The sequence below is a fragment of the Miniopterus natalensis genome, chromosome 14 (genome assembly GCF_054644295.1).
Source record: "Miniopterus natalensis isolate mMinNat1 chromosome 14, mMinNat1.hap1, whole genome shotgun sequence".
Taxonomy (NCBI): Eukaryota; Metazoa; Chordata; class Mammalia; order Chiroptera; family Miniopteridae; genus Miniopterus; species Miniopterus natalensis.
Window position 1 is genome coordinate 54,742,251 of NC_142094.1, and position 19,623 is coordinate 54,761,873.

General features: G+C 50.3%; 1 protein-coding gene across 1 annotated transcript in view; it reads left to right on the top strand.

The window, feature by feature from the left end:
- Nucleotides 1-496: 496 nt before the first annotated feature.
- TCERG1L (transcription elongation regulator 1 like) overlaps nucleotides 497-19,623 on the top strand; it is an 87,047-nt gene continuing 67,920 nt past the window's right edge. Inside the window, exons 1-4 of the mRNA XM_087824210.1 lie at nucleotides 497-799; nucleotides 2,863-3,009; nucleotides 3,718-3,898; nucleotides 19,285-19,467. Coding sequence (XP_087680336.1) covers nucleotides 497-799; nucleotides 2,863-3,009; nucleotides 3,718-3,898; nucleotides 19,285-19,467 — 814 coding nt within the window. The remainder of the gene's footprint in view (nucleotides 800-2,862; nucleotides 3,010-3,717; nucleotides 3,899-19,284; nucleotides 19,468-19,623) is intronic.

The following is a 19,623-nucleotide window of genomic DNA, read 5'->3' on the forward strand; positions in this document are numbered from 1 at the left end:
GGCGGCGTGTGCCTCCAGCGCCTTGCGCACCGCCCGCGAGGGGCCGGCGGCTTCCAGCGGCCTCCGGGGAGCCCAGGGGCGCGATCCGCGGGATCCCGGCCGGGCGCGCCCTCAGCTCCCGCGCCCCCGCGCGCCCCGCCTGCCCCGTGGTCCAGAGGCGCGGGCGAGCAGAGCCCGGGAGGGGTGCGCGCGGGCAGGGGGGCCGGGCGTCTGGGGGCGCGGGCGGGCGGGGCCTGGGCTGAGGTCCGGGGTGCGGGCGGACCGGGGCCGAGCCGGCGGGGGTGGGGGGCGGTGGCTGCGCGGCCGCCGCGCGGAGGGGAGGGCGGCGGCGGGCGGGCGGGCGGGAGGAGGGGCTCCCGGCGCGGGGCAGGGGCGGAGCGAGCGGCGGCGCCGCGGAACCAAGTGAGTTCGCTCCGGAGCCCGCGCCGCCGCCGGCCCGCTGCTCCGGCGCCCGCCGCCCCCGCCGCCCCCGCCGCCGCCCGCGCGGGGATGTAGGATGCTGGCGGGCGCCAGGCTCCAGCGGCGGCGGCGGCAGCCTCCGCTCTGGCCGATGAACGCAGACCCGCCGCCGCCACCCTGGGTTTGGATGGTGCCCGGCTCGGCCGGGCTGCTCCGGCTGGGCGCCGGGGTCGCGCCCCCGCCCGTGCTGCTGGCCGCGGCCCAGCCCCCCGCCGCTCCGCTGCTCCCGGGGCTGCCCGGCTGGCAGGTCCCCGGCGAGCCCCTGCTGCCGCTGGTGCCGCTGCCCTCCGCGCCAGACCCCGCCGCCGCCGCGCACCGGCACCCCCTGCTCCACGGGCAGGTAACGTGTCCCCGCCCCCGTCCTGGGCCCCGGGTCTCCGCGCGCCCTCCCGCCCGTGGGCGCGGCCCTGGCCGCTCCCGGAGGCCCCGGGGCTCGAGCTCTCCAGCACCCCCGTGGCCCTGGCTCCCCAAAGCGCCAGGGCGCAGCCTGGCAGCCATGCATCGGCAACAAAGTTCACGCTCTGACGTCCCGTTCTGCCTCCAGGCATTTTTTCCCCCCCAGTATTTTCCGTGGTCTCGCAGCCAAGCGTTTCAGAGACCCGCACCCCACGGCCGGAGTCGGGGGGCGCGGTGACGGCAACTTTCGCCCGGGCCGGGGTCGCTGTCCAGAGCGCGGTGCTGAAATCGCCGCCGCGGGAGCCGGGCGCGCGGCCTCGCCGCGTGGCCGACTTATTGCAGAGAAGTTAATACTTTTACAGTCTCCGCCAGACTTGAAAAGCAAGCTGGGAATCAATAGCTATTTCTGATTCTGATCTGGTTGGGTTTTTTTTTTTTTTTTTTTTCCTTGTGAAAATAGACTCAGGACAATGCTTGAGAGAATTCAAACCAATGGAAGCCGGCAGGGAAACCCTGCCTCTAATCCTGAGAAATGCTCCCGGCCATCACCTCCCGCGCCCACCCCGGCCTAGGTCCGCCGAGCCCCCTCGTTAGCCAGCTAATGCCACGCTGCACTTGAGAATCCTTCGGCATTTAAAACCTGTAATTAAGAAGAAAAAGTGACTGTACCTTTGATGAATGGTGCAGCCGGGAAAGGCAGGCATGTTTTGGCAAGATCCATTGTTTGCTATCTAACCGTGCAGATGCATTTACATCAGGGAAGGACGCCTTTTATTCCAAGGATAGTCTTCATTAGCATATTCAAATGGGTGGTATATTAGAATACACCCTTTAATTAATTTTATTCCGATATCACTTTGTGAGCTTTCCTAAAAGGCGTTGTTAAACTCCTCCTGCACCGGTCTCTAGACCTAACGATACATCACAGGGCAGCCCTGGGTATCTGTTTTGATGTGCGATGCGGCTCACAGGGGGTTTTATTGAATGAACGTTGGTAGCTTTTCCCCTATTTTCCAGGGGTTGCAATGTCAGAGTGCTGCCGCTAGAGGTATAGACTGCCCAGGAACCACATTTTTCCCCCTCTATAGAACACTGCATTTTTGGGGGGTGTAAATTTTAAAAATATTTAAAAAAACATTACTCCTTAAAATATTTTTGTGTTATGTGTTTTCTGTTAAACGGCAATATTTAGAGCCAGAAGGAGACATTTTCACACAACAGAAAAGTAAGAAATGCTCTTGTGATTTTAAAAGAACTGGATGTTGAAGCCTTCCCTAGCACCGAGCAGGGAGTGGGCTAGCCCCCCCCGGGAAGAGTCAATGATTTTTAAGCAGGGAGACCGGCTCCCCGGCAGCCCGCCCCGCCGGCACCGGCGCCTCCTCCCGGTGCTTTGGGATCGGCAGTTATTGATGAGCTCCCCGGACGTCTTCTTTGCCCTGGAATCTGTTTGCATTTGTGAGCCTCGGGCAACTTTCAGTCTTAACCCCTTCACGAGTTGTATTTTGAAAATATTATTCGTGTTTGTCTTTAAAAAGATGAGTTTAATTCATATAAAATGTTACACTGAAAGGACTGTTACAACACATAGCTCTCTGCTCGCTTATGGAAAGAATTTGAGAATTATCAAGGGGATGCCAGCATCTCACCTTTCCACTGGGGTTCCTCAAGGTCTCAGGGCGGAGACCCACTTCTTACCATGCTCTCATGGTCTCGTGCTTAGAAGTTCTTTCTCAATATTGAGGAGTGTGATGCGGGTAATGCTTTGTGATGATTCTGACATGAAAACTTATAAAATTTAAAATTCGTGAAAATTTGTGTGTGTGTGTGTTTTGTTTGTTTTTTGACTGGAGAAAGAGGGACTTTTTCTCATAATTAGATACATATATTTTTAAGTTACTTCTTTATTTATATTTTTTAGAAAAGGCAGCCATCCCAGTGTTGTTGGTACAAAATAGTGTTGATTGATATGGGTTAACAGGTATTCCCTTCTCTCTTCTTGGGTTTCAGTGGCTGTTGGGTGGCCCGTCTCCTTCAGTTGCTCTGTCCCCCTATCCCACTGTGGAGCTGGTGCCCATCTTTCCACACGTCTGCCCATCTGCTCTCCCTCCTCCTGCTGGGAAAAGCTGGATGGACAAACGGATACCTAACTGTAAGGTAAAAATGCGAGTAGTTTCATCGGGTAAGCGGGCTCCGTGATTAAGCCGCCGGGCATGTCCGCAGCAACAGGAAAGAGCGTGCTTTCTGCTTGCTCACTGCCGAGAGTGAGCATCTAGGTCTAAAGAGGAATCTTTTCAGATAAGGTCAGTCTGTTAGTAACACCAGCAGATGGGGGGGGGGGTATTTTGTTTTAGCTTCAAACATTTAGATTCCATAGAACAATATGTAACAATGGCTCCACAGATAGCCTTAAGCATTATATAATTCGGGTATAAATTTTTAAAGTGAGCTTTTATGGAGATTATTGCTTCAAGTGTTCACCTTTCTGGCATTTATTTTGACTTTTGAATTCAAATGTCCCGACTACACATTGTTTAATTGAAAACTAAAATAAAAATGGAACGTGATGACTTGTCTACACCACACGACTGGCCTCACTGTAGCGATTCTTTGGTCTGTAAACGGGTCGCTGTGCTGAATTAATCAGGTCAATAGTCGAGGACCAGCGCAGACAGCTGTAACTAGGCGATGATTGCTGTTGGAGCCCGTGGACCTTTAGGTTAGACAGGGATCCTTTTATAGAGCCCCCACTTATGGGCTTTCCGATATTTGATCAACGTAAGACAAGATAAATATTTTACAGTAGCCTTTGGTCTTTATCACGTGCGTGGTCTGAAATGTTATACTTGCTTTCTTTTTGGACAGATCTTTTTAAATAATTCCTTTGCTCTGGACTCAATGTGGATACACCCCGAGGAATCAAGACTGTTCCACGGATATGAAAAGCCTCATTTATTGGCAAATCAAGTAGCGGTGTCTCTGTCCACGCCAGCCCCTGCCTCCAGGCCTCTTCCCGCAGTGGTGTTAGCGCCTCAGCCTGTACCAGGTTGGTGCCCAAATAGCCATGCCGGTGTGCTTTCCTCCCCCCTTTTTGTTTTAGCCACAATTTAGTTAGGTTTAGGCATGAAAACGATACCTGTCATTTTAATGAAACAATTCTTCTAAATTCTTGCAGTGAAATATAATTTCTTTTCATGAGCATGATTCCTTTTGATAAAGAAATTGAGTTTTGGGTTACTTCCCTGTGTTTGGGGGTGTGGGATTTGTTTCACGATGAAGAGATGGCTGAAGGGATTTGCCCAGGACTGTCTTTTTGGTGCTTTATTTTTAGAATTGGACCAAATCTTCTGCTGGGAGCTCTTAACAGGGGCACTAACTGATCAGGAAACTGGCTAGAAGACGTTTCTGTGTGGGGTGAGGGTGCTGCGTCAGAGCTCCCCGGTCTGCAGGACGCGTGAGGTTTCTGTGACTTGTGCCCTCACTTTGGGGGCGATGTTGGGCATGGTCTATACAAATACACTTTTTGGGAGATGGGTTTGGTTGTGCCTTTGGAGTCTGGTGACCTAAAAGAACATTTGTCCTGGAATAAACTCCCACGAAATAATCCCCGGATGAAAGATTGTGTAATAAACCCTTATAGAAACAGGAGAGTAAAATCACCTCATGAATTTTTAAATTGATTTTTAAAATCACCTTAACATACGATCGTACTATAAAAGCAAATGTTGCCCGTGCCAAAATTATCTCGCAACACCTTCCGTTATGGAATATTTTATGACTTCAGAATCGCATTAGCCTCCTGTAATTTCCTGCCTCCCAAGCTCGTCTCGAGAGCCTGGTAATGAGGCCAGGCCCGTGGGGAAGGTGGCGGCCGGGGCTCTGCTTCTCGCCTGGCACTAAGTCAGGAAGGACAGACAGCTCCGTTGTCTGTGTTTCTCGCGGGCCTCAATGGTTCTTGACCGAAGCGTGCCTTCTGTCCTTGCCATTAGTGCGGCCGAGTTATTAGAATCTGCGTGAGCGCCGCCCCACGTGCACTTTGTGAGCATGTTTCACGGGGTGATTGTGTTTCCCGAGGAGAGAAAGGTGATTAGACTGTGTGTGTGACACAAGGATTCCGCGGCCGCAGGCGGCTCTTTCGGTAGATGTAAGAATAATATTTTAGTCTCCTAATGCACCGGCGATAACTGCCACCTGAATAATTAGAAATTAAGTTTAATAGCTAAATTAGTTAAACTGTTTAGATAAAATCTTCGCGTGAACTTGCCACCTCTCAGCTCACCCTGGAGTTTCATATGAACACTTTGCCGTGTACCTTAATCCTCTCAGAAACGCATGCGCCGAGCATGCGAAATAGCCGTTTAGTTGGAGACGCTGTCGACGTATGAGATGTCCAAACCTGTAGAGAATTTTTAATAAGAGTTTATTTGAAGCAAACTGATGACAGTTGCCGGGATGCAAGGTCTCAGATGCTCCTGAGATAACAGCTTCGCGGTTTCTTTTATGCCTTTGAAATTGAGGAGGGAACCCAAAGAAGATTACAGAAAGCAAGGCGGGGATCGGATTACGGAACAGTTAATAAGATTATGTACTCTTCTGAGGGTGGTGATTACTTTTGTTATTTCAAAGGTGTGAACGTAGATGCGCCACGGACAGGCCTGGCCCGAAACCTTCCACGGACGCGGAGGGCAAAGGGGGGCTGAGTGGCGGCGGGAGGAGGATTGCCTGCGGGTGGTGAGCGCACAGCGCGGTGCGCAGATGGTGTTACTGCCTCGTACGCGTGAGACCTGCAGGGTTTTATTAACCAGCGTTACCCCCATACATTTAATAAAAAGGGGAAAAAGAAGCTAGGAGCCTGGGGCGTGACCACCACGACCTGCCCAGTTAGGAGTTTATGATCAGGTCACTGTGCGAGGTTACTTTCTGTAGAACCCCTTTTCCGGTCACAGTTCCCCCCTTCGATGATCGATCAGCCTGAAGGATGCATTGACGACCACCTTTCTGTTGGATGATGTGGTCTCACAGGGCGAGGAAGGCTCATTTCTAGGGTGTCTCTGTATCGGCGGCGTCTTGCTGAAATGGTGGAGCGCTGGGGTAGGGCAATACTGTGGCCATGAGACGTGAGGCTGAACCTTTCCCAGAAAGGGAAGGGCAGGTCAACGGGAGGCCGTCGGGTCCTACGGCCTTCCTTGTGCAAAACACTCTGGATCATTTCTATCCTGCGAACTGTCAAGACCCGACTTTTGCCTTCTGTCTCATTTTTTCTGTATTTGGCATCTAGTATGACATTTATGTAAGTCATGAAAGCGAGTATTAAGTTATTTTATACTTGTTCAGTCATCCGGAACAGTTGGACTATATAGGAAAACCCAAAGAACAAGTATAACTATTGTTAGGACTAATGTCACTATCAGACAGGTAAAGACGGCCGTTTTCTGTGTTAAACATCAATCCGTAGGAATACGGGCCTCGTCGATGTCTGGGGACAGCTGTCTGGCTCTGCTACTGGCAGCTTCTTGTCCTCGGGAGCCTTGGATGCCCGTTGTAGGCGGGGGTGCGTGCCGGAGACAAGGGTAGGTGCCCATTCGCGGGTAGGCGCCTGATAAGTTCCCTTCCAATGAAGTTGGAGAGTGTCTTTTATTTGATGTCCTTTCCAATAAACAAAATCTCCAGGTAGCAGTCAGTAAATTCTAAGGCTGTGTCTCCCGGGAGCTCACTGTGGAAAGAAGTGGCTCCATTTGGCATTTTCTTGAAGTAAGTTTATCAAACCTTGACAATAGGTAAGATGGCTCCTTTCGATCATGTCAGCTCATCAGCTGCTTCAACCAGCTCCACCTCCTAAACGCTGTAGGAACTAATCATCACATTCAGCAAACTTGCAGGATACAAAACCAGCATTCATAAATCAGTTGACTTTCTATACAGTAACAATGAAATACCTGAAAAAAAAAGAAAAGAAAACAGCCCCATTCACAATAGCACCAAAAACAATAAAATACTCAGGAATCCATTTAACCAACGAAGGAAAGATCCAAACAACAAAAACTGCAAGACTTTGGCAAAAGAAATTGAAGACACGAACATGAAAAGATATCCTATGGGTCAGAAAATTAATATTAAAATATTCATACTATGCAAAGCCATCTATAGATTCAAAGAGGCATCACCCTTACTTATTCAAACTATAACACAAAGCTATAGCCATCAAACCAGTGAGGTACTGGCATAAAAATAGACACATAGATCAATGGAACAGAGTAGAGGGCCCAGAAATAAACTCCTGCATAAACAGTCAGTTAATATTTGACAAGGGAGCCAAGAGCACTTCCTGAGGAAGGGATAGTTTCTTTAATAAATGGTGTTGGGAGAACTGGATGACCACATGCAGAAAAATGAAATTAGACCCCTGTCTTACACCACTTACAAAAATTAACTCGAAATGGATGAAAGACTTAAGCATAAGATCTGAAGCGATCTGACTGCTAGAGAAAATGTAAAGAAAGTCTCCTTGACACTGGCCTTGGCTAACACAGGCAGCAACAGCAAAAATCAACACGTGGGACTACGTCAAGTTAAAAAGTTTCTGCACAGCAAAGGAGACAATCAAGAAAACGAAAGGCAACTGAGGAAATGGGAGAAAATAATTGCAAATTATGTATTTGATAAAGGGTTATTATTCAAAACCAGAAAGCACTCATATAAGTCGATAACAAACCCCCCCAAGACGAGCAAAACAGACCATCTGACTAGAAAATGGGCCGATAAACTAAACAGCCATTTCTCCAAAGATGACATACAGATGGCCAGCAGGTACATGGAACGATTCTCAGTGTCACTAATCATGGAGGAAATGCAAACCAGAACCACGAGATAGCGCCTCACGCCCGCTCCGACGACCATCACCGAAAGGACGCGCGCTGACCGGCGGCCGCCGAGGACTTGGCGAAGGGGAGCCCCTGTGCGCCGTTGCTGGGGATGTAAATGGGCTCGATCGTTGCGGGAAACAGCACAGGGGTTCCTCGAGACATTCAAAATAGAACCACCATGTGATTCACTGATACCGCTTCTGGGCATCTATAGAAAGGAAACAACAGGATATCGAGAAGGCACCCGCTTTGCCATGTTCACTGCAGCAGGACTCGCAGTGGCCGAGGTGTGGAGACCACCCGAGTGTCCCTCTGTCAGTGGGTGGACGAAGGAGATACAGAACACGGGACTCAACTGAGCACCGTTCATCCGCGAGGTGGAGAGAAATCCGACCGTTTGTGACAACGTGGATGGACCTCGAGGGCATGACACTAAATGAGGTGAGCCAGGCACGGAGAGACAAGTACCGCTCCACCTCCCTTCCATGTGGAATCTGGAAAAGCCAAATCCGCAGCAGCAGCGAGGAGACTGCTGGTCGCCAGGGGCTGGGACAGGGGTGGGTGGGTGTTGGGCAGAGGTGCAAACCTGCTGCTGGGAGGTGAACACGTGCTGGGCGCTAATGCACAGCACACGATGATAGTCAGCAATGCGGAATTTTCTATCTGCAGCAAAGCTGCCCGGAGACTAGATCTCCGATTTCTCACCAAAAAAAGAAACAGAAACCAAGAGAGTTCTCGAATCAACGATCTAAGCTTCCGCCTTAAGAAGCTGAAAGAGGGAGAGCGAACCTGTAAGAAGCCGAAGGGAGGGATTCAAAGAACCTAAAACTAGAGAAATATACAGAAAATCAATGAAACTTTTTTTTAAAAGAATGACCAATACAGTTGAAAGCCCCCTGGCTACGGAGCATGGGGACCACACGGATTCCTGGTCACAAATGACAACAGGGAACGATCTGAAGGAATGGGTGAGAGGCACACAGGCTGGGAAGGAAGAAATAAAACTGCCTCTGTGTGCAGACAAATGACCACGCGGACCATCCCTGAGCGCCCGCGAGAGCTGCTAGCACCAGGCTGCTGAGCAAGGTTGTGGGACACGAGGCCAATGGGAAAATTCAGTTGCCTTCCTGTATTGCTGGTGATAGACAACTGGAAAATAAAATAAAATAGTAGCGTCATTTAAGCACCCCAAACATGAAATGTTTACAGATAAAATGAACGAAGTATATACCCAAGAAACTAGAAAACATTGACTGGAGAAATCAGACGTTAATAGATGGCAAGATATTTTGTGCTGATTGGCTGAGCTCAATAATGTTAAGATGTCAGTTCTCTCCAAACGGACCTATAGATTCCATGTAATCCTGAATAAAAACCCCAGTTTCATAGAAATGGACGAGCTAATCCTATAATTGCTATGGGAAGCCAAAGGAAGGATTGTAGCCGCAAGAGTTCTGGAAAAGAAAACCAGACTCGGGGGGCTCCTAAAAAGTGATTTGAATGCTTGTGCTCAAGCTATAGCAACTCGGGCCTTGTGGAGTTGGCAGAAGTGTAATAGCAAAGATCAATAGACATAGTAATAGCCCTTCCAGAAACATGTGGGCCACTGAGTTTTGACAACGGCGTAAGGGCGATTTGCTAGAGAAAAGCTTGCCTTTCCATCAGTGGTTTGGGAACAGCTGAGTACTCTCGTCTTTAAAACAAACAAACAAACAAACAAACAAACAAACAAACCTTGGCCAAGACCTTGTATCATATACAAAAATTAACTCAAAATAGGTGATTGATGTGATTATAAACCAAAAACCCTAGAACTCCTGAAAGAAAACATAAAAGGGAAATTTTTCTTGAATTAGGCCAAGATTTCTTAGAGACGACACCCAAGCATGAGCCGTGAAAGATAATGCACCGCCAGGCTGGACTTCATCCACGGGAAAGGCTGCCCTTCTTTCAAACTTCTTCTGACCAAATGAAAGGAAAACCCTAATACTAAGAGAAAATATTTGCAAAACATATCTGATAAAGAATTGCTATCCAGAATATACAAGGAACTCTCCCAAGTCAAAAATAAGAAAACAACCCAACAAAAGGGGCAAAATGTGTTACCAGAATTGTCCCCAACAAAGATGTGAGGGTGGCAAGTGAGCGCATGAAGCGATGCTCAATATCATCGGGCACCAGGGGAGCGCGGGTGAGCCCGCAGGGAGAGCCCCGCGCGCGGTCGGAGCGGCTGTGACGCCAGCGATGCGGGCGGGGCTGACACTTTCAGAACCTGCTGGTGGGGACACAGCGCCACATGGTCCCTTTGGGGTCGGAGTGGCAGTCCCTTGCAGGCACACCCACATCCTATGCCCAGTAATCCCATGCCTGTGTGTTTACCCAAGAAAAATAGATCCCCGCACCCAAACCCCTCTACACAAATGTTTACAGCGGCTTGATTTGTAAGCAGCAAAACCAGGGAGTAATCCGAGTGTCCGTTACCCCGTGAGTGACCGACGCCCTTGGGCACATCCAAACATTGGATGGCGATGGAGATGACAAGGAACGACTCTGGAACCAGCAGCGGCGACTGGATCCTGAAAGCGCGATGCCGAGTGGAACAATCCAGAAGCAACATTCGTGCCCCGTGTGAAGCCCTTTTCATGATTTAAGACCAGAAACAGAACAGCGGTTCCCAGGGGCTGGGGAGGGTACCGACCACGGGGGAATAGGTTCCGGGGCCGCGGACAGTTCATCTGACCCTGGTGCTGGTTACGCGACTGCATCTGTTAAAATTCAGAGAACTCTGTGCTTAACAAGAGTAGTTTCGGTGAATGGAATTTTTACCTGAACGCACCCAATGTATTTTTTTTTAAAAAAGAAAAAGACTTAAGAGACATACCCAGTAAAATGTGTGAATTTTATCTGACCCTGGTTTGAAAGAAAAAATTTGAAAGACAGCTGGAGAAATTCGGACACTGTCTATATAGTGAATGATATTAAGGAATTACTGTTAGTTTTATCAGTTTGTAGGTGTGACAGGAGTTCTGTGCTTATGCTTTTTAAAAGAACCCTTATAATTTGGAGTCAGCTCCCGGGACCTATGAGGGTCAGATAAAGCCACGTCGTGAGTGTAACTGAGTCCAGGGTGGGGCTGGGGCCTGTGAGCCTAACTGTGAGACGCCCAGCCACCAGCGGGTAGTTGTGGGTGGTGGGTAATGGGTGTGTGGAGCTCCTTATACTATTTTCTATTACATTATTGTCGGAATTTTCCATAATTACAAAGAAAAAGAGTAAAAAATGACACCATGAGGCACAATTCAAAAAATGAGGGTGATTTCAGGGATCTCACCTGCCTGCCACAAAGCAATGAAACCGAAAATCAAAGAGGAACCGTAAAGAGAGGCCCAGCTGCCTTCAAGTTAAAGACTACCAAAAACAAGGCAATGACACAAATCAAAATGACAAAACCAGACCGTTTATATGAGAACCAAACATGAAGGGTGTGTATTAGGAGTGATAAGTTGTGGGCAATGGCACTAAAGAGCAAATCCAAAGCTCGAAATGATGATGTTAACTGTGGAATCGTGGGGACAGCTCACATTAGCTTTCAAATCAAGGCATCGCAAAGCGAGAGAAATCTAAGGAAAACCCGAGAAAGCAAATGATAAAAACAAAGGCAGACGTTTATAGTTTTAAACACAAAAATAAATTAGATTGATTAAAAATGCTTTCCTCACCCACAGTCAGAAAAAAATAATACATTACATGGAGACATCTCTGCTCAATATCCGTAATTTTTTCATAATTAGATGAGCCGTTTCCTGGGAGGTGGTGAGCTGTTCACCTTGGACCAAGATGGGCACCGGCGTAAATGCCCACAGGCCGCCTGCCTCTTGCGACTGGGCTCGTGCTCAGAGGCCTCGCTCTCCCTGCCCCTTGGCCCGAGTCCCCTTCACACCCTCACCCTCCTCAGGCTTCGCTGGCAAATCTCCCAAACTCTAAAGTGAACACTTTAATAATAATCGTTTGTTTCAGAACATAGGAGATGGTGAAAGGCTAATACAGATTATGAAGTTGTTTACCCGTTTTACCAATGTTTTTAAAAAATAGGAAAAAATAAAAACAAGTAAATTATATGGTCAAATTTCCGCCGTAAAGGGAGCTGTGACAACCCTAAAGGTATTACTGAGAAGGTCACAGTGTGGTAACAATAACACCAGCCAGGATTCAGTGGAGTGCATTTCATGGCTGCAGAAATTGTGTAAAAATAAGAAAAGCATTGGCAATGACATCACCTACATGGGTTTAATAAGAAAAAATTGTTTTCATTCGGCTGTAGAAAGATGTATTGCTTAATAAAATGTAACAGCCTGTTAGAAAAATCAGAAAACCGTGATTCCTCAACGTGATTCATAAAAATGTACCCGGAATCTGCCACACTGCATGGCAAACGTTGCTGGCATTTCCACAATAATCGCTCACTATTTATCTTTTACTTTGAACCGCTTTCTGGAAGTTTCAGCCCATGCAATAAGAAACGAAAGACAAATAGGAAATACCACTTGAAATTGATAACGTTTCTATTTTGAGAACTCACAACATTCATCTTAGTAACTCTCAGAATTTAAAGGACCGTTTGGCAAAATGGGTGATAAAATGCAACCATACAAAAGACAATGTGTTTCCTGCGTATTGATAGTTACTTAGATGTTGCAATGGGGAAGATTCTGTCTTTACATGGCGCGGACAGTGATCAGTACCTGGGTGCCACCAGCAACACCGGTAGATGGATCTTCGCCATCACTTATGTAGGAGCCTTAAACAAAGAAAACTGACGATTTGCTGAATTATTTTTCGAATGGAGAGACTCGCTGCGGGCTTGGATTGGAAAATGGAACATTGCGAGATATCAATTCTTTTCAAGTTAACCTATGGATGTAGTACAATTACATCCATTAAATTACTTTTTGAAATAATTTTAAAGTGGTGATCATGGAATACACACCTGAGGTGAACAAATATAGGGTGTCCCCAAAAATGTATATACACACTGAGTAATTATAAAGACAATGTGTATTAGAATACACTTACTTTTCAAAATTGAGCTATCAGCTGTTAAAGTGTGTATACATTTTCGGGGGTCACCTTGGATGTGCTTTAAAAAAACTCCGTAAGGGGGATTTAATTTATTCTAAAGTTATATCAGTTTTTAAAATGTGGTACTGATGTACTAATCTACATATAGATTAGTGTAATAATTTTTACAAGAATTGTTATGGAGGACAGTATTCTAATACCGTAATAAAAAGTAGACACAAACAGGTGCCTCACAGAATAATTATAAATTGTTATTTGTAATTATGATTATTATGCAAGATGCGCTTTGCTCACAAGCGATTCAGGAAATGCACATTTAAACCAGCAAATGTAATGTTCTTCTACTTAACGGGCCCAGGCTCTCGGAAGCCCTGGCTCTCGCCCGTGTTTGCAGTCGTGCGTAGAGCGTGTTCACTCTTGCGCAAGCCCTGCAAGTGGTGTGCGGTGAGTCACGCGCGTCGACTCTCAGATCCTTTAACGTGTTCATATCATTTCACTCAGTGGTTCGACGTCTGTGGTCGGTTACAGACAGGGAACAGCTGTGTGCACCGTGAGTCAGCACACGACCACTTCCAATCCCAAGAGGAAAGGAAAAGTCTCGAATGCCCTTGACTAGATAATCAGTGAAGCAAATTGTGATACATCACTATTAAAAACGAATAGCCATCCGCTTTTGATAAAATCACATTTGGAAGATTATTTAGACAAAAGCAAATGCTCTTATTTTGTTTCAGTGAATTTTTAAAAGCAGGGAGCAAACCGCCTGAACCAGGCGATCTGAATTCTTTGAGCACCAGACACACACACGCTCACATACACACACTAACAACAGACGGGAGACACAACCAAGATGCTACTAGCGGTTATTTCTGGATGCTGGGATGAGGGGTACTTTTATTTCCACTGTATAATATCTTTTATTTTCCATTTTTAATGAGCACATATTATTTTATAGTCAGAAAAAAGCCATAAGATACATGAATATGCTTCTCCCTTCCTCGTGCCTTTGGGAATGAGTGTTACCTGCCGCTGGGGTACAGTGTCCGCAGGGCACTGGCGGGGATAGCGGGGCGGCCCATCTGCTCTCCAAGGTCGCCGCAGCCGCTCATCATGTCTCGGCAGGGCCAGCGTCGCGAGCGTCAGGCATCCGGGGGAGCCCTGGGAAGGGGTCTTTCATCCCGGCCTTGCAGACACAGCCTGCGCATCCTTGGGTCCAGCAGAGGAGGCGGCACCCACCTTCCCTGGCAGTGAGGGCCCCCTCCGAGCCTCCACCCTGAGTGTGTTGGTCTGTCCCCGCCTTAGATCGTGCGTCCGAGTGCTGGTCACGTGGGGGGAGTGAGAAGCCGAGTGTAACCTGGACCAGTCAGCCCTGGTCCAGAAGCAGCCGGCTCCCCTGGAAGCCACACTCGACCTCGGTCTCAGCCTGGGCGCCTGGTGCCCCGCGATCTGGAGTCATGGGGTGCACCGAGGAGTCTCCGGGAGTCCCCACTATTACTTAGCGAGTTGGGGGAGACACGCTGCTTCTCTATTACGGGAAAGCAGATATCGTAGCGGGAGATGCAAATGTGTTTGAGTCTCAGAGCTGCCTGGGGGCCCTTGGGGGCCTTTCAGGTTTGGGGGGGGGCAGTCTGGGCTCTGCCCTTCGTTCGGTTGGCACATTCAGGCTTATCTCCGGTTCCAGAGGAAACAACGGGGGGAATCCCAGAGGTGCTGGAAGTTAGGCCATCTGGAAGAAAGCAGAGAGTACCTGCACGTGGGAAACATTTACCCAAAGCCGTCCCCCAATAAGTGTTTAAAATCCTGCTTTTAGAGAAGGGACATCAAGCACAGACTTTGACGCCAGGCTGCCCGGGTTCACAAGGGCCCCTGCCACCTGCCAGCTGTGCGCCAGCTGTGGCACTTCAGTGCTTCAGTCCACTGGCCGATGCCTGGGAGCACCTTGCGCGCGGGCGGCCCCCGCCTGCTCTCACGGACCGTCCGCGGGTGGCGCTGCCGGGACGGGGGAGGCCGCCCTGGAAATAACCGGGCTCCCCCGTCGCCTGCTTTGTACTTTCTCTGTATCACACGTTCCTCAAGGCGCCATTTGTATGAAAATTGGTTGTGTCCCCAGACCCGGTGGTAAATTATTCAGACATCAACTAAAATTGAGAGACTGCCTAGATAATGAAGAAATTAAATGAGGTTTGTGTTTACCAACACAACTCCCATCGTCTTAGAGACAAGGAATTTACGTCTGGCCATCTTTCCCCCCCGTGGATTTATGGGTGACATTCCTCAAAGTAATGAATCAATTCAGTGAAAGACGACGGCTCTGTCACAGATGCGACACCGTTTCCCATGCTCGTGCCAAGATGCGGCTGAGAAGGTGACGAAGGGGACGTCAGGATCCAGGGTAACTGGACGTGGGAAATTAGGGCCCCCGCCCCCTTCCTGTCGTCTCACGGGAGCTTCCAGGCGCCGGGGCCGGATTCGGAGCCGCATTCTCTGGGGAAATACAATGTGAGCCACACGTGGAATTCAAAATGTCCTGGTACGCATATTTTAAAAGGTATAGCAAAGTAGGTGGAATTAATTCTAGTCATTTATTTTATTTAGCCCAGTATCTGGACTATTGTCACGTCAACATGTCATCGATATAAAATTATTAATGAGACGTTTACCTTCTTCGGTATTGTTCTCGAGACCCAGTGTGTAGTTTACCCTCACAGCTCAGCTCAGTGCCGATGAGCCACGTTTCAAGGCTCAGTGGCCACATGTGGTTCTCTCTCCCGTACGGGACAGGCAGGGCGAGAAGCTAGGGTTTATTTGTACGGCTCTCGGAGACCTATTAGTGTTTTAGAAAAACTTCTCAATGAGGAGTTAGATAAGCATTTCAAAGAAATGTACTTAATGACCATTCTGAGGACACATTGAATTAAAATGTGACCTCTCTCTATGGTCTTACAAGAATAAAGGCTCTATTTCATTCTCTATATCACACATTTAAGAGCTACAAGCGTGCATGGTGCTTGTTTCTGGGTGACTCTCGCTCACGGTGGGTGGCTCCCTCTGAAGGACACAGGCACGGACCCTCCGGGTTGAGAGCGCCTGCGAACTTGCACTGTGCCCCATTAGGATGCTCAGCCTGATGCCGGATGGCTCTAGAGCCCCTGACTGTCCCACTGTCCCAGTCCCATGGCCAGCAGCCTATTTCTTCTCTGTCGAATCCAATCCTGGGAAAATCAAAACCGGGCTGCTGACTGGGTTCCAGTTTTGGAGGCAGATACTAAGAGGGTGTCAATTGCCAGTCGCCAGGGTGCCTCTGAGCACAGCGGGGGACACGGACCCCGCCTGCCTCCCCTCCCCCTGTTGCTGAGGCCAGTGGAGGTTTAACTAAGTCAGTGTGCCAGCCATTGGCAGAGGCTCCTGTGCACAGGGCCCCAGGTGGGTGCCAAGGAGAGTCCTCCAGACGCTCGGGTGGCCCAGGTGTCTCCTGTGGGAGGGGCCAGCCTGTAGGGGGGATGGGGTCAGACACAGAGCTCCGGCGCCGGCATTGTCCACGGGCCTTCCTGAAGTTTCTCGAGCCTCCCTGAATCCGCTGTCTTTGGCAGCAAACAGGGACATGTGGCTATCAGGAGATGCCCCAGGACAAAAAGTGCGGGCACAGCTCCTTGCAGGTTTGGCCGTCGGAGGAGGTAGACAACGGTGATGATTTATAAATGAAGGGCAGCCCGAGGCCCAGAGCCGAGCAGGGGCTCCCGCACCTGCCCGCCAGCTCGCCTCCTAAGGCCGCCTCCAAGGGAAGCACATGGCAAATTACTGTTTTGCTTAAAACATTGATTTTTATAAGTAATCCTTACGGGATAGCATCTCTGGCTTATCTCTTAGCTGGCTTTGCAGTTTTTTTATTTTTTATTTTTGGCTGGACCTGTCTTATCTCACTGTTATTTACTCAGCTCAGGATTCTCTGCAGTCCTTTGGGGAAAGGGAGTTGTGCTAATTATTTATCCATCGACAGAGCGTATTGAGTGCCTGCTTGTCTTCCAAGAGTCTGCTCGAGAGGCGCCCTCGGGGAGCAGCTGGCGTCCCAGGGCGCCCTTGGCTGCGCGCACCTCCTGGCTGGTTCCGTGGGCAGCTCGTACCTGTGGCGTTTATCTGTTCGCATCGGCGCTTCCCGTGGCGTCGTCTTTCAGTCCCCAAGTGTGTGCAGACCGGCGTGCAGAGGCCTCGGTAGATACCCGACCACAGGGGCAGGGGCCAGGGGCCAGGGGCCAGGGGCCAGGGGCCAGGGAAGGGAGTGGTCAGGAAGACCCTGGGCCCCTTGTTTCATTCTTGTGCACCCCCAGCGAAAGTTCAACACCCGCCTCCTAGGGTGCATCCTGCTCCCCAACAACGTGCACGTGTGTTTGAGCTCACGTGTGCTCTCCGAGTGCTGGCGGCTCATCCTCAAAACTATGAAAATAATTTTGTTGATATTGGTTATTGACTTTCTGTCCCCACTGGTCACATTCAGTTCGATTTGGAAACTCACCGGAGAGTGTTGCATTTATGTTCCTAACCGAATGAATTCAGAACAAGTTCAAAACTATCTTTCCACGTGTTGCTGTTTTTTAACAGGCAGATAGGTTTACTTCCTAATTTTCCTTTTCAGTTGACGCGTCATTTTTGACAACAAAATCATCACCTGGGGATAAAAATTCTCCCACACTTCCATTTACGAAACAGCTTTGCCTTAGCACCTGCTTCTTTCCAAGCACTGTTTCTCCTTCTTTGGCGAACCTTCGTTTTGAATGGTTGGTGAAGTTCATTAAACGAATCCCCTGGGCAGCGGCCCCGAGGTGGCGGGGTTTGGTGTGACCACCGGGCCACAGCAGTGGACCTGTCCCTGAGCAGGGCAGGCAGGTCGGCGAGTCCCCGTGAAAACACCTGCGGAGAAATAGCACAGGCGCGGAGATCCCAGGGAGAGGGGCCGGACTGACGCAGGCGCATTTCTATGGGGCTTTTCCGTGTTTTGATTTTCACAAAATCTCTGCATTGATTGACCCACGCACACCCCAGGTGCTCATGCAGTTCCACCCTGGACATCCGTCCTAGGGCATTAATGTAGAAATTAACGTTTTTGCACACAGTTGTGTATGGCACGGTTATTTATAATACACGACACCTAGTCTGACGGGACTGGTTAGGCAAATGCAGCGAGTCTGTGTGGCCGGCCCCTGGCCTGGGGTGCCAGGCTCGATTCATAGTTGGACCTGGGAGGCCATGTGATGAGAAGGGAAGTGTGTATTCTGTGACATCTCACGATACGGGCTTCCTGACGGCCCCACGGGAAGGTGAAACCCACCTACTGAGTCTCAGTCGTCTTTCCCCACTTTAACTTTCTCCACGGTGCACCAGCCTTGACAGGAGGCGGGCCAACGCGGTGGCTGGAGGCCGCGTGTGCTCTCCCCGCAGGCGCCCCCGCAGGCGGGCCTCCGGCGCCCAGTGCTCTGCCTCCGGGAGCCAAGCGTGCCTGGCGCTGAGCGCCGAAGGAAGCGCCGCTGGGGGAGCGACCGCACCGCGCAGGCCGGCGGCCTGGTGATCGCCCTGCTCACTGAGCACATCGGGGCCGTCCCTGTGCGCCGAGTGCCCTTCCCCGATGCCACTGTGCTGGCTGCCGGCCTCGCGCCGAGTGGACGCACCGTCCTTCACCCAACCGTGTGCCTTTCGCTAATATTTCTAGTTTCTTGCCCTAGACTCTACCTTAAGGCATCGGACACGTGGATGAGTTACAGGGAGGGAAATGCTGTATTAAAAGTTGTGAATTGTATTAAGATTTTTAAAAAAGCAGTTCCAAATTGCTTTCCAGAGCTGAGCAAATGAGATTTCCACCATCAATATTACCTGGTACCTGCAAAATGTTTCTTAGAAACCACGGTTCTTTCAGGGACTGAGGATTCCATTAAAAAAAAATGCTTTACAGGAAAAGCAGAGACTAAAGCAGTTTTCGAAATCTTCTAGAGTGACAAAAAATCCAAGCTGGAACCTGTGTTCGGGGCCCAGCCACTCCCAAGGATCTACCAAGCTGCGCGGGGTTGGGTCTCCTCCCTGCGCTGGCCGGGGAGGTGGCGGCCACGTCCTCAGGGCCTCTCTACGGGGCACAGCTCCCCCTGCGAGCCCCTCGCGCACTGTGTCTGCGCCTGCCCCCGCCCGGCAGTCACACACGTCTCACCGTCACCTCGGATTCTGTAGGGAACGCATGTGCCTGCAGCCCAGTCCCTTCTCTCTGAGGAGCTGGTGGCGGTCAGCGCTGTGACTCCCCGACCATCTCGAAGGCGTGTGGCCTGTGCGCCCCGGGCATTGTGAGAACTCGTCACATTTACCCCTGGGATAGTGGCACACGGGATGCGCTTCCAAGAAAGGGGGTCAGCGCCACTCGGTTTCTGTGCCCCTGTGTTGCCTAATGAAATGGCACCTGCCTCCTGTGACCCCTGGGGGTCCCCAGGCTGACCCTCCCGCCCCTCTTCCACAGGTGGTTGCCACAACAGCCTTAAGCCGGTCGGCAGCGGCCCCGCCATCGCCATCGCCGCAGCCGCAGCCATGGTCTCCGTGGACCCTGAGGGGCTTGGGGGCCCGTCCCCCTCCGGAGAGCAGCCCTGCCGCTTCCTGACGCTGGCGCCCATCAAAATACCCCTGCGGACTGTCCCCTTCTCCGGTAAGCAGGAGCGCGGCTCCGCAAGCTTTGAGCTGGCTCCAGAATGCGCGGGGCGGAGAAAGCTGGGGCCCAGCCTGCCCGCAGTGCCTGGCTTCCGGCACCCCGTGCTGTGGGCACCGGGCCGGCTGGGGGCGGGGCGGGAGGTTATACGGGTTT